Raw genomic sequence first — 14392 nt, forward strand, 5'->3', positions numbered from 1 at the left:
ATACTTGGCAAAACTCATAATAGTTCTAAAACATAAAGCCTTTAATTGGCCGTTTAAGATAATCTAAATTACAGTGAATTTTAAAGAATAAAAGGTGATTCAATCTAAGCTGAAAAACTATAGGTAAATATGTGGGTAGGTACAAGGTCGATGATAGAGTAGGCCCTTGGCAGATGCAGATTCAAGATTTGTAGTTTCAAATATACATGAGAGACCCTGAAGATCCACAATATGAAATAATTCATACTTTTTGCTCAGGCACAAATTTGAACTGTACCCAATGGCTGGCTAGTATGTAAAAATCGTTCAATTAGCTAGCAAGTTTGTCCAATGGACAGCTCAGTTTTCCCATCTCTAGGGGTCTGTTGATGTTTATTCTACTAACTGTTTAACCATTTTGGACCTTCTCTATTGTGTTTATGGTGGGGACCTCTCTGCTACACAGGTCTGTGTGAACAGGGGCATTCCCAAAGGTCTATCCTAGATATATCCTTCCCTGCTGCCAAGAAATACTGTATTTGTAGGGGTGTGTGTATGTGTGTGTGATGGTAGTAAATCTCAGATTTGTGTCCCACAAAAAGATGAACTTTAATTTTATCTAGTGTGTGAAAATTCCATGTTCTTGTTATTAGAGAGGAAAAGAAACCAAGAGGTTCTAAACAGAGTGTCTAACTGTTTAGGAGAACTAGTTAATGGCCATCAATTATCCTTTATAGCTATTTGACCAAATTAAATCGTAAAATCTCAATGAAAAGAATTTGAAATGGGTCAAATATTATGGAGAAGGGCTAGTTATCAACTAAGTTTTGATAAGCCCAGTTGCTTTGAAAACGTCTTAATTTTAAATTCTGATAAAAGGGATTTAAAAACAAAACTCTTTCATGTTCCGGGAATTCTTTCTCTACTAGAGGTTGAAGCATGACCTTATTATCTTCAGGGTTTTGAATTTTGAATTGACATTATCTTTTAAAGGCAAAAAAAATCTTGATGTGGAAAAACAAATACTATTTTGGAATGTTGCATGAAGGGTAAGTCATTCTACGGTTCAAGAGCCTTCCCTGATCCAGCCCTTTCTTTTCACCATCCAGCTGCTTGCATATTTCCTCATAAATCGATTTGCTTATATATGTATCATATAAAGGACCAGCTGGGACGTGACTGTCACAGCAGTTAACTGACTAATACTGGATGGTCTTGTTTCCTTTCTTGAACTGAAAGCAGTGCTCAAAGCTGAACCAAGCAAACTCCTTTTGTAAAGCAAAGCAAAGCACCTGATTTATTTTTAAATCTTGTGTATTTCTGAAATAATGCTTTTTAAAAAACTGAAGTATAGTTGATTTACAATGTTGTGTTACTTTCAAGTGTACAGCAAAGTAACTCAGTTATATGTGTGTGTGTGTGTGTGTGTGTGTGTGTATGTGTGTGTATTCTTTTTCAGATTCTTTTCCATTATAGGTTATTACAAGATAGTGAACATAGTACCCTGTGCTATACAGTAGGTCCTTGCTGTTTATTTTATATACAGTAATGTATATCTCTTAATCCCAAACTCCTAATTTATCCCTCCCCGCCCTTTCCCCTTCGGTAACCATAAGTTTCTTTTGTATGTCTGTGAGTCTATGAAATAACACTTTTTTAACCTTAGAAAAAGAGACAGTGATCCATCTCTAGTTCAATTACGTTACAGTTTTATCTTCCATTTATTTTGTACATGCTTGTGATACTAGTTATCTGCTGAGATTTCAGGGCCATTGATCATGGTGGTGTGTATTTTAAAGACAAAAGATCATCTGGTATCTCTGAATGACAGTTGGGACTCCTAGATACTATATAATCAGAGAGTCACCTTGAAAGGATATAAACCCTGTCTGACTTTAGTAGACTGCTGGTAACTCAAAAGCAGAGACCCTACCCCCATCCCCAAACACAACACACACCTTTTCCCTCCCCGCATGTTGATTGAATTAAGTTGGAGACTTTGCAAAGAGCTGGGAAGGAGAGAATAACTCTTCAGCCATTCTGCTTGAGAAACCTAAGTCAAGTTTGTCTTAGATCTGTGGAATTGAGGTCACTCTCCGAGAGTGGAGAATATTGGCAGGCAGGGGAGTCCCGTATGCTCCAGAAGACCTACAGGATAATTCTCCACTTTTACGTTAATATAAGACAGAAGTAAATTTTTGACAATAAAATACAGATTATTTGGAATAAAATAATCTAAGCATTTGTAAAGTTTGATAGATTGTAATGAATAACTTCAGTCTGCTCTGACTTTGTCCTCTCAATATTAGGATTGGTTCAAAATGAATTCTCTGGTTTGTGGAGACAATTGTCATTCAAGAGAATGGTACTTAGCTGTTAGATTTTGGCCAGGATTTTTAGAATCATTTTATGCCTTTGGCAGCTAACTTGCTTGAATCTGATTGGGGGGAAAGGAAAGAGAAAACAATAATTGAAAAGTTAATAAATCCAGTTTAGTTGAAATGGTTGTCTTTTGGGGCACTTTTTTTTTTTTTTTTTTTTTGGTTCTACACATACAGAGAGGTAATCATTTAATTGGAACACTACAAGTAACTTTTTTCATATAGTGTACAGCATTAAGCAGTTCATACTAGGTATAAAAAATTAGCTCTTAATAAAATGCATGTTTGTTATAGAACATGTAGAAAAGTTTACATCTGAGCTGGCTTTCCTTTACATCAACTATGTGACTTTTATGTCATAATTTTCTCTGCCATCAGAAGAGAACAAAAATGCACAGTAATTTAGGGGTTTCTTTTCAGACATGGGATTGAGCTAATTCTGGTCTCTGGGGGAAACAACGAGAGTTCAAGGTTTGGAATGGAGAACATGAGTCTCTAAGACAAAAACAGGCTGAGGTCTGATCAGCATTTATTTTTGTCAACAGTGTTAAAATGAATTCTCCCCAAGCCATGCTGGCTTTTTGGAATAATTTTAGTTTGCCCATCCAGCCCTAGAAGAGGGTCGACCTGGGCTAGATCACCCAGGATGTTTGCTTATAATCCCAGCGAGGAGAAAAAAATCCAGATGGGAGCAGAGAATTTTTCTCTGCTCATTCCAAGAGTCTACATTTCTGTATGTATGAGACACCGTCTATGTGAGAGAGGCTCGATTACATTCTTATAGCTCAGAATTGATTTCCTGAGGAGAGATCTCTTCCTAACATTTAGCTTTAGTGAAAAAAATACATTATTGAACCTAAAATCAATGATTTATTTTTTCTACTCTTTTTCTCTGCAAGTGATATTAAATAAGGCTATAAGAATTCAGGAGGAAACAAAGAAAGTTGTTCAGAAAACTGGAGTTTCCTTTGCTAAGTCAGTTTGGCAGTAACATGGAGCAAAATCAAAGCATCCTAGCCAAAATAAATCTGCACAATGGAGCAATCAGATATGAGGTAATAGTGTGACATGCCTGTGGGTATCAAACATTCTTGTAAAAACCACAGACTTAAAATTTGGTCCTGCACCATTAAGCCACAGTTCTGCCAAGCAACAACACAGAACACGGGTTTTAAATCACTGCGGCCAGCCAAATGCAATTCCCACCCAAAACAATTAAATCTTTTACCAGAGGTCTGAGCCTGGGAAGCTTAAGGCCTGAGAATTACTTTGGTGGCATGGAATCAGAATCTCATTTCAGTGTGAAAATGAGATGGTTATTGTTCAGATCAGGAGGAAATGTCAGCTGCAAAATACATGGCAGTCGAGGGACTTGGATGGCTTGAAGTGATGTTTGTTGAGGTTAGATTAAAAAAGGTTAGCTAAGAAATTGGTAAGTTCTTTCTGATCACTGCATAGCTCATGTTATAATGTTCATTTTTACTGATTAGAAAAATAATTCATGCTCATTCAAGGGAAGTTGGAAAATCTGTAAGAATATATAGAATAAAGTATTACCTTAGTCTCATATCACTAGATATAAACTTTATAACATTTTACTGCATTTTCTTTTGGTCTTTTGCATACACACACACACACACACACACAGCTGCATCTTGAGAGTATGCGTAAAATTTGGATTATTGTACATTTTTAGGACTTTACTTTTTATTTAACTTAACACTTCCTTTAGTATCTTCCATCTCCTTGTATAGTGCTCAAAGACAAGATATTTGATGGTTATATACTGTCCCATTTGTCTGGCTATACCATGATTTATTGAATATGTATTTGCTCTATAGATTTTTCCCACTTACCGCTAGTATAATAGTTTAGATAAAATGTTGTTCACACCTCTGATTATTTTTTAGGGTAGCATTTTAGAAGTAGAATTATGAGGTCCAAGGGTAGGAACTTTTTAAGGCTCTTGGTATGTATTGCCAACTGTTTTCCAGACCGGTTATTTACTTCTGCTGACTTTGCGATTGTCTTGCTTGCTGTTTGCCAGCAGCAAACAACATCTTCGATCAGGGGCAGGTATGGGTAGGGAGGAACACAGCACACTCTGTGGTTCATTATTTCTAAATATGAAATTATTTATTAAACAACACCAGTATGTGCCAGGCATAGCTCCTGGCACTGAGGATACAGGAGTAAACAAAAGAAGCCAAAATCCCTGTCCTCAATGAGCTTACACTCTACTAAGGAGAAAAAATATAATAAGTAAGTAAAATGCATAGGATATTAGAAGGTAATAAGTGTTATGAAGAAAAATAAAGCAAAGAAGGGAGCTGAATAGTGCGGTAAGGACAAGGAAAGGGGAGCACTGCACAGTTTACACGTGGTATTGGGATGCTGGAAAATTTTCCACCTTTGAGGACATTCACTGGTTTCCTGAAAGAGGTTAGTTAGAAAGTAAACTAGAAAGTACTGAGCTCCAAAATCCAAATTAAGTATATGAGGAACTCTGGGATCTTTCACCATAAAAAGTATTAAATGTAGATCTTTGTTAGTTTTAAGGAATTCTTATTCTTTTATTAATTTAATTTTTAATTTTATCCTGCTTTAATTCATCTGTTAAAGACAGCTTAGTTATACAGCAGCAGCAGGCTGAATGTGACGTTTATATCTGCATTGTTACTCCATTTCCTTTTCTGTTATCTATTAAAGGAGGGTAGCCGGAAAGAAAAAAAAAAAGGCAAAAAATAAGGCTTGGTGGGTGGAGGGTAAGAGATGATAAGAAAAGGGAAATAGGCAAAGAAAAGGAAAATAAAGAAATAATTAGAAACCCAGGTCAGATCAAATGTCAGTTCCCGGTCGCAGGAAGACCTGCCAGACAGAGTGCTTTGGTGAGTATGGTCCTCTCAGCATCTTTCCCAGGGCCACCTAGGGGGTAACTCAGTGGTACCATTCAGGCTACTAGAGTTGAATTTAAATCCATATAATTTCTGGATTTCCACCAGAGAAATAAAAACACCCTTAATTCTGTGTTTTGGAAAAAAAGTCTTTATTAATCTTCCCTTGGTTCTTTGAAGTTTTATCACTTTTCAGAGACTCTTCTTTACATAGCAGAGGTCTCTTGTCTCCTCTCTTAATTTTGGCATGATTGAGGTGTATTTCAAAACAAAGCTAAGCAAAGAGATTGAAGGAAAAGTAGAAGGTCTCTTAATCCTGAGGTTTTCAAACTTTAGGTCTTCTTCTCACAAATTATTTTATCAAAGATCTAGGTTTTTACCATATTTTAAAGCTTTAAAAACTGCATTATTTTCTGAGAAGAAAGAAAAATTAGAGCCATTCTGTAATATATTTATTATACCTTTTTAAAGGACATAAAGATAGCCATGGTGCTTTTGGGAGTAACTAGGAGGACCGTTTTTTGGCATGCTCTGAATTGGAAACAATTACCTTATCTCATATACAGTTCTTTCTTCTCTGACTTTGTCTTTTTCAAATAAAATCTCTTAACTCACTGTTTCAGCCACAGACTTATTTTTTTTCCCCCCTTGGTTTTTTTTTTTTTTTTAATTTTTATTGGAGTATAGTTGATTTACAATGTTGTGTTAGTTTCAGGTGTACAGCAAAGTGAATCAGTTATACATACACATATATCCACTCTTTTAGATTCTTTTCCCATATAGGTCATTACAGAGTATTGAGTAGGGTTCCCTGTGCTATACAGTAGGTCCTTATTAGTTATCTATTTTATATATAGTAGTGTGTATATGTCCATCCCAACCTCCCAATTTATCCCTCCTCCCCCTTTCCCCCTTGGTAACCGTAAGTTTGTTTTCTACACACAGACTTATTTTAAATTTAATTCAAGGAAAGACTAATAGATCTGTAGGCCCAGAAGAAACAGTCACATTTGCCATTGTCACATAAATCTGAATACGTATTTCTTTCATATGAAGGAAATTTGTCTCCACCAGTCTGGTCAGCATTAGATGTGATTTAAATGTGACAGTAGGCAAAGCATTTTGGGAAAGCGATACCCAAGTTGAGCCAGAGAGACAATGAACAAACATGTCCCATATCACATTCTAGTTAAGAGACCGGAGGCTAGAAAGCTTCTCTCTCATTTATGGTTCAATATTATCTTCATCTCACTAAAGTTTGTTATTTTTGAATAGGCATAAGGACTGTGTTTTTCATATAATTATTGGTTGATATGGAGGTCACATTTTAAGGTAACAAAAAATTGAATGTAAACCTAAAAGTCCTGGGTGTTTAACATTGCTAAGTTTCAAGTTATTCCCAGTCTTGCTGGATTACTGTAAGAGATAATGCATACCAAGTACCAGAAGAGGGCTTCATTCATTACTGGTGCTGAATAAAAGACATGTATTACTGTGATGGAAGGCAAAAGATATTTCTGGTTATATGTCATTGCTCAAACTAGGGAATCAAGAGGTATCATCTGAAGATGTAGATATAAAGGTAACCAGTGGAAAAACATCAGGTCAATAAAATTCCTTTTAATTATCTGAACACACATTAAAGAAAAGCAAACATATATTTATAGTAAGACATATTTTTTAAAGCATTATCTTGTATATTAATATGCATAAATGTGATAAATGTTCCTATTAAAACAACTTCCAGATTAGATCATAAAGCAAAACACAACTGGATGATGCACATAAGAATCATATCTAAAACAGAATTACTCAGAAAGGTTGAATATAAAATGATGGGCATAGGTATATCGGGTAAACAAAAAAATAAATATAGCAAATATATCAATTTATATGTATATCGACATAACAAAGAATTTGGATGAAAACAATTACATTCAATAAGACAAAGGTACTTTATAGTGGTAAAAATATAAAAGAAGGAATGACCATTTTATTGCACTATAATCACCTCTACATAAAATTATATGTGCACATAGGGTTTGGAAGAAAACATGACAGATTAGAGTGACGAGATTATGAATTTTTTTCTCTGGTTGTTCCACTTCCATTAATGCTGTTACAATTAATAATAATGACGTGGTTAAAATTCTTAAATTGAGCATTGATTCCTTAGATATATCTCATCGCCAAAGGAAAAAAATATGTATTTGTTGAAGAGAGACTTTGAGATATATACATTTTCCACTCAGTGTAAAAATCTTTTTCTTTACCACCAGAATTATCTCAGCTAGATGGTTCAACAGAAATTGTTGAGTCCATTCTAATTTAATCGTGCAGTAATGGCACTGTCGCTTTTATAATATGCTTCTCTTTGACTGTCAATAGTTATCTTCTCCCTCCATTTTTACAGCAATATGAGAACTGGAGGCCCAATCAGCCAGATAGTTTCTTTTCTGCTGGAGAAGATTGTGTTGTAATTATATGGCATGAGAATGGCCAGTGGAATGATGTTCCCTGCAATTACCATCTCACCTATACCTGCAAGAAAGGAACAGGTAATGATTACCCCATTAATAATGTATACTTAATCTGCATTTCAATTATCAAGTAAATTCAGGAAGAATAAATGTCATTCTTTAAGACATAAGCTGGATGTCACATATGGCATCTCTTATTGCTCTGGAATGTTTTACTTTTTCAATATAATTGAAAAGTTTGTTTTCAGTAATGTGTTCACCTTAGATTTCAAGTGCTTAAGATAACAATGTAGCATTTATGTAGAAAAACTACCTGGCAGTATTTTTAAGAAAAACAATTGCCAGCCCGAGGGCCTATAAACCTGTTTATTTTGATGAGGAGAGCATTAAAAAAAAAAAAAAAAAAAAATTAGTTGTAGAATAAATAAATAAATAAAAATGTTAAAGAAACAAAAAAATTTTTAATTAGTTGGCAACAATAAAAATCTGGTATGTATCATAAAATAATGTGAAGTTTTTACTTAAGAAAAAAAAAGAACACCTGGTGCCATCTGGCCCATGTTCAAATTTATCAGTGGTTTAAATACTGCAGCTGAAAACTACCGCCCTCCCTTGGTGGGACTGTGGTCTCCAATTCATTGCAGTCCTCATTCAGACCTTTCCTCCTTTTTGGTTAAGTTCCTGGTCTTTATAGACATTTGAGTTTTTCACTCATTCCCTTAGAAGCTCCATCTATACACATAAACCATAGAACAAAAATGCCATCTCTATATCTATCGTTGAATACCTTCAAAATATGATACAATAAAAACATTTATAATATGTTTATAAGTTAATAATATAATGAGAATTGCTTAGTTGATATTAAACAGATAAAATTAAGAAAGCTGATTTTTGAAAGTGTTTATCATTGACCAATATGTTTGAATTCTAAGGCACACTGTATAGACTTCTTCCTTTAAAAAATAGGAATTCCATAAAAATTTATAAACCTATTTGCAATTGATAATGGTGTTAGAACATGAGTGTTTAATCTCTATACCCAGATTTTACCCACCTCAATTAAACATACAAAGTACAAACGCAAAATACAAAATCCATTTGACTTATTTTTGAATATAAAAATAATAAAACTAATAATACACTCTATAGATATTTTAGGAAAGACAAGCACCACTAGAGAAATTCTATCAAAAGAAAGAGAACAGTAAGATACACAAAGCTGAGATGAAACTCAGCTGTTATCCATGACTACTATACTCTGCCATTCTCTTGTCTAAAGCAGAATTCATTCTGAATATCTTTTATGTGTGAGCAGCTTTCCTGACTATGTACGTTACTTCCGCACTTATGCGATGGAACTTGTGAAAAGAGCAAATCAAGTTATTTGCTCTTTTCCCTGTTTCTAGTGTAAGAAGTCTTTAAAGAACTGTTTGTCTTTATCCAAATGTCATGTTTGCCCTCTTAGATCTCCAAATGTTCCCTGGAGTCATGCTTTTCATTTTGTGATCCAAACATTCTTTTATTTCCGGTGTTATTTTTTCCTATGCCAGGGTTTATTAGCAGCAGCACTATTAACATTTTGGGCCAGACAGTTCTTACTTGTGGGAGCTGCCCTGTGCGTTGCAGAATGTTTAGCGTCATCTCTGCCCTCTATGCACTGAATGCCAGTAACATTCTCCTCCACTCCACATCCTCCTTTGCTTTGTGACAACCATCCATGTCTCTAGCCATCGCCAACTATCCCTGGGAAAGGAGGGAGAGGAGGAAAACTGCCCCAGGTTGAGAACCACTGCCTTATCTAAAAAGGATTCACAAAAGTAATATCATGGTAGACATTTCCCAATGGGGAAAGATTTACAAAACATTAGGTCTACCTCATCAAAGGAGAAAAATAAAACAAAACAAAATGATTCATATATTTTATCTCCCTACTGTCTGATTTTTATTTGTGTAGACTTAATTCTTTGTTAATCAGTACTCTGGGGAATGTTATGAATTTTATAAATGTCTGTAAACTTTTATAAATGACACTTATTTTTCCTTTCAGATATTTTAGACATCTTTAAACATACAGACCTAGGTCGTTTTAATTAAATACTTGCAAAGAAGGATTATATTATATATAAAAGACTTTTTTTTAAAAAAAAAACACCACCTCGTTTCATTACTATCTACACATCTTTGGGGCATCCTGCAGGTTCCTTCCAATCCCATCCATCTACTTCCCAAATCCAGCCATAGATAATGACTTAATACCCTTTCTTTTCTCATTAGAATTATCACATATGCTTGTATCTGTAAACAAATTGTTTAGTTTTGCACATTTTTGAACTTTAAGTAGAATCATACTGTTTGTATTTTGTGCATTGCTTTTTTTGTTCAGCATTATGTTCGTGAGATTTATCCATGTTGATGCATGTAGCTGTATTTCTTCATTTTGGCTGCTGTGTAGTATTACAGTATATGACTATATAACATCTTATTTATCAGTTCTCCTGCCAGTGGACATTTGGGTTACATTCAGTGTTTTCACTATTATAAACAATGTTTCTACGAATATTCTTGAACTTGTTTGTGGTAGATCTCTGCAAGTTTCCATAGGGTGTTTTTCCAGGAGTGAAGTGCAGAGTCATAGGATAAATGCACCATCAAATTCACTAGAAAATGCCAAATTATTTTCCAAAGTGGTTGTACCAATTGTCACTCCCACCAGCAATGTGTGAAAGGTCCCGTTACTCCACATCTTCTCCAACATTTGATATTAATGGACTTTGAAATTTTTGCCAATCTGGTGGGTATAAAATGTTATCTCTTGTGATTTAATTTGCGTTGTCTTGGATACTTCTCCCTGGATATCTTTTCATATACTTTTATTTATAGCTCTTCTTTTTGTAAGGTTTCTGTTCATGTCTATTGTGTATTTTTAAAAATTGATTGCTTCTCTTTTATATATTGATTTGTGAGAGTTTTTTAAAATGTCCTGTTTATTAATCCCTTGAAAATTATATGTTGCAAATATCTACTCCCAGTTTGTAGCTCGTCTTTCCCCATGGCATTTTTTAATGAACAGAGTTCTTCATTTTGTTGAATTTTCCTTTACGGTTTAAACCTTTTTGTGTCTTAAGAAATCTTTACCTATCCTAAAGTCAGAAAGCTATCCTATGTTGTTTTTAAATGTTTTATAGTTTGTCTTTTACATTTATATATTTAAACCATCTAGAATTGATCTGCCATGGATTCTCTGAGGTAGGGAACCAAATACATATTTTTTTCCATATGAATACCCAATTGTCCAAGTGAAAAAACTACCTTTTCCCCACTGCTCTGCCATGTTGCTTCTGTCAAATATCAAGCATATGTATGTGGATCTATTTCTGGTCTGTTTGCCTGTCCTTGCCAGTACCACACTCCCTGAATTATTTTAACTTTATAATAAGTCTTCATTTATAGTTTTGGAAGAAATCTGTATATTGCTTTCCTCTCAAATTTAAAGACAACTTTTAATTTGTCAGAATCAAGTATAATGAGTTATCTAATTGATAATTTTTAACCTTCCGTATCACTTCCATCTCATTCTACCTGATACTTGCTAGTATCTGGACCCTAGTATAGACTTTCCATATTACAATAAAAGAAGTGTAGATATCCAGATGGGGGTTTTCATTGAACTATATACATAGTGTAGATTATTAAGTGAAAATGACATATTATTATAGAAATCTCAGTTTATCTTCTACGAATTTGTAAAAATCAAATACATACACAAATGTTTCTAATTTCTTAGTTATAGATAGTAGGACTTTATAATCTATTTTTAGGTTATGTCTATCTGAGTGACAATTTCTTATGTGAACGAAAATATATGCTTGGATTGTGTTTCATTAAAGACAGTTTTGTTTGCTATGGGTCAGTACATTCTAAGCTGTTTTGTCAGGCAGAAGTAAATTAAAGGAACTAAATATTTAAGTTAAACCTACATTTGTCATTGCAAAAGAATATGGTTATAAACAGCCTTTTGAATATATAAATAAATTTAATATTCGTGAACTTTTGACATCCAAACATCTTGGTACCAAGGTTTCTGGTAATCATCCTCCCATTGAAGATTTGCATTATTTCATGAGAGAATATGACATGCTTATCAGGTGGGCCTCATGATGGCATTCTTAAAGTAAACTATTGATAGGAAATGTCATTTAGGGAAATTATATTGAAGTTAAGTTATATTTTTATTAGAGATATATAGCAAAACACAATCACTTAATAAAAGTTAATTTTTAAAATATATCATTTAAAACAAGTACACTAATATTGAATAAAATTACAAATTAATACAAATTCAGTTGAACCAATTTTCCCAGCTTCTTGAATTTCAAAATTGTGAAGTTTCTTTTACTACTATTTCCTTTTTACTATTTCTACCATCACTAAGTTTGTTGATATACAGAATTTTTTATTGTGGGTTAAAAATGATGGTTATATATTCCAAGATTTACCTTTACTTACCCTGCTTAAGAGTTGAAATTTATATTTATAAGGTAATTACAAAATTGAAGCATGAATACTATGTCCTGACTTGCTCCCTGTCTCTGTACAGAAGACAGAAAAGAGCAAATAAACATAATTGAACCTGGAGATATTTTATTTATACTGAAGAGTCCGTATTTTATCCATATTTTGGACATATTTTGTCCGCATTTTGAAGCTATGATGTTATTATAGATTGTAAGTTTTTTTCAGGGAAGTGACAATAATAGTTAATTATTACAAATCTATTATTATTTGAAGTGAAGGTGGGTAATAAATAAAAACATTGGGATGGTGATGAAGATAACATCAACAGGCCACATGGTGGCATGAGACAGGAAATTCCAAATTCCTTTTAATTTGGAATTTTTTTCAGAAAAGTAGCACCTCCAAACGGACAGATGAATGTATGACCATATGCCCTATGGTTCTTTAAAAAAAAAAAAAAAAAAAGCACAATTCAAGATGACAGAATCTGAGATTCAAACTAGGCCCAGAGCCTTACTATTTAGTTTTGTCTTGAAAATTTTCAATTTCTTAATCTAAATGACTGCTGAAGGTGCTTGATTGGGTATAATAAAGAAGGAAAGAGAGAAAAAAAAAAGAGAAACTCATGCCAATAGAAATATTTAGATTATTTGGAAATAACCCAATTTACTTTTCTTTAGTTGCTTGCGGCCAGCCCCCTGTTGTAGAAAATGCCAAGACCTTTGGAAAGATGAAACCTCGTTATGAAATCAACTCCCTGATTAGATATCACTGCAAAGATGGTTTCATTCAACGCCACCTTCCAACCATCCGTTGCCTAGGAAATGGAAGATGGGCTATGCCTAAAATTACCTGCCTGAACCGTAAGTGGTCCTTTAGAAAGAATGGACAACCATGCTATAACAACTACTAGACACCCTCATTTTACGGCTACGGTATTGGTAGTTTAGGGTATGGAGCAAGTAATATTGTTGTGTTTTCTTTTCTTTCTTTCTTTCCTTCCATGTAGCATCTGCATACCAAAGGACTTATTCTAAGAAATACTTTAAAAATTCCTCATCAGCAAAGGACAATTCAATAAATACATCAAAACATGATCACCGTTGGAGCAGGAGGTGGCAAGAAACAAGGCGCTGATCCCTAAAATGGCGAACATGTGTTTTCATCATTTCAGCCAAAGTCCTAACTTCCTGTGCCTTTCCTATCACCTCGAGAAGTATTATCAGTTGGTTTGGATTTTTGGACCACCATCCAGTCATTTTGGGTTGCTGTGCTCGAAAACATTTTAAATGAAAGTATTGGCATTCAAAAAGAAAGCAAACAAAAGGAAAGAAAATAAGGGCAGAATGTAACCATTTCCAGACTATCTAATTTCTTTAGTTTTCTATTTGCCTCCAGTGCAGACCATTTTATAATGTATACCAGCCTACTGTACTATTTAAAAAGCTCCATTTCAGCACCAATGGCAATGTAAATAAGATGATTTAATGTTGATTTTAATCCTGTATATAAAATAAAAAGTCACACTGAGTTCGGGCATATTTAATGATGATTATGGAGCCTTACAGGTCTTTAATCATTTGTTGGGCTGCTTTTGGTAGTTTGTTTAGGCTGGAAATGGTTTCCCTTGCCCTTTGTCAGCAAGATGGAGGATGGCTTTTCCTGGACAATTAACAAACACAAAGTTTTGTAGGTCACCGCACCATTTCCGCCCTAGGTACAGCCGGCTTCCATGTGATGCTGAAGCCTGGCTGGCTAATGGGATCCCAACGGAACTAGAGACTGCAACGTGGAACTCTTTTTTTGCTGCATTCCTTTTTCTTCACTTACAAGAAAGGCCTGAATGGAGGACTTTTCTATGACTAGGAGCATTTTTTAGGGGTCAAAGTGCTAATTATTAACTCAACTGGGTCTCCTTTTTAATGGCTTTTATAACAATAACTTGCAAGATTACAGATCAACAACATTTCAAATGGATATAGACCTAGGGTTCTGGAGGGAGGGGGGTTTGTTAAAACAACACACATTCAAAGAAAGAAATTTTGTATATATAACCATTTTAATCTTTTATAAAGTTTTGAATGTTCATGTATGAATGCTGCAGCTGTGAAGCATACATAAATAAATGAAGTAAGCCATA

The 14392-nt window shown here is 34.2% G+C and overlaps 1 protein-coding gene across 3 annotated transcripts in view; it reads left to right on the top strand.

The window, feature by feature from the left end:
• VCAN (versican) overlaps window positions 1-14392 on the top strand; it is a 115448-nt gene extending 101056 nt beyond the window's left edge. For all 3 annotated transcript variants that reach the window (XM_036846077.1, XM_036846079.1, XM_036846078.1), the window contains 3 exons: window positions 7668-7812; window positions 12933-13115; window positions 13262-14392. In XM_036846077.1, the coding sequence (XP_036701972.1) occupies window positions 7668-7812; window positions 12933-13115; window positions 13262-13389 (456 nt within the window). In that variant the 3' untranslated portion in view covers window positions 13390-14392. The remainder of the gene's footprint in view (window positions 1-7667; window positions 7813-12932; window positions 13116-13261) is intronic.

This window comes from Balaenoptera musculus, chromosome 3 (assembly GCF_009873245.2).
Source record: "Balaenoptera musculus isolate JJ_BM4_2016_0621 chromosome 3, mBalMus1.pri.v3, whole genome shotgun sequence".
In the NCBI taxonomy this organism is placed as follows: Eukaryota; Metazoa; Chordata; class Mammalia; order Artiodactyla; family Balaenopteridae; genus Balaenoptera; species Balaenoptera musculus.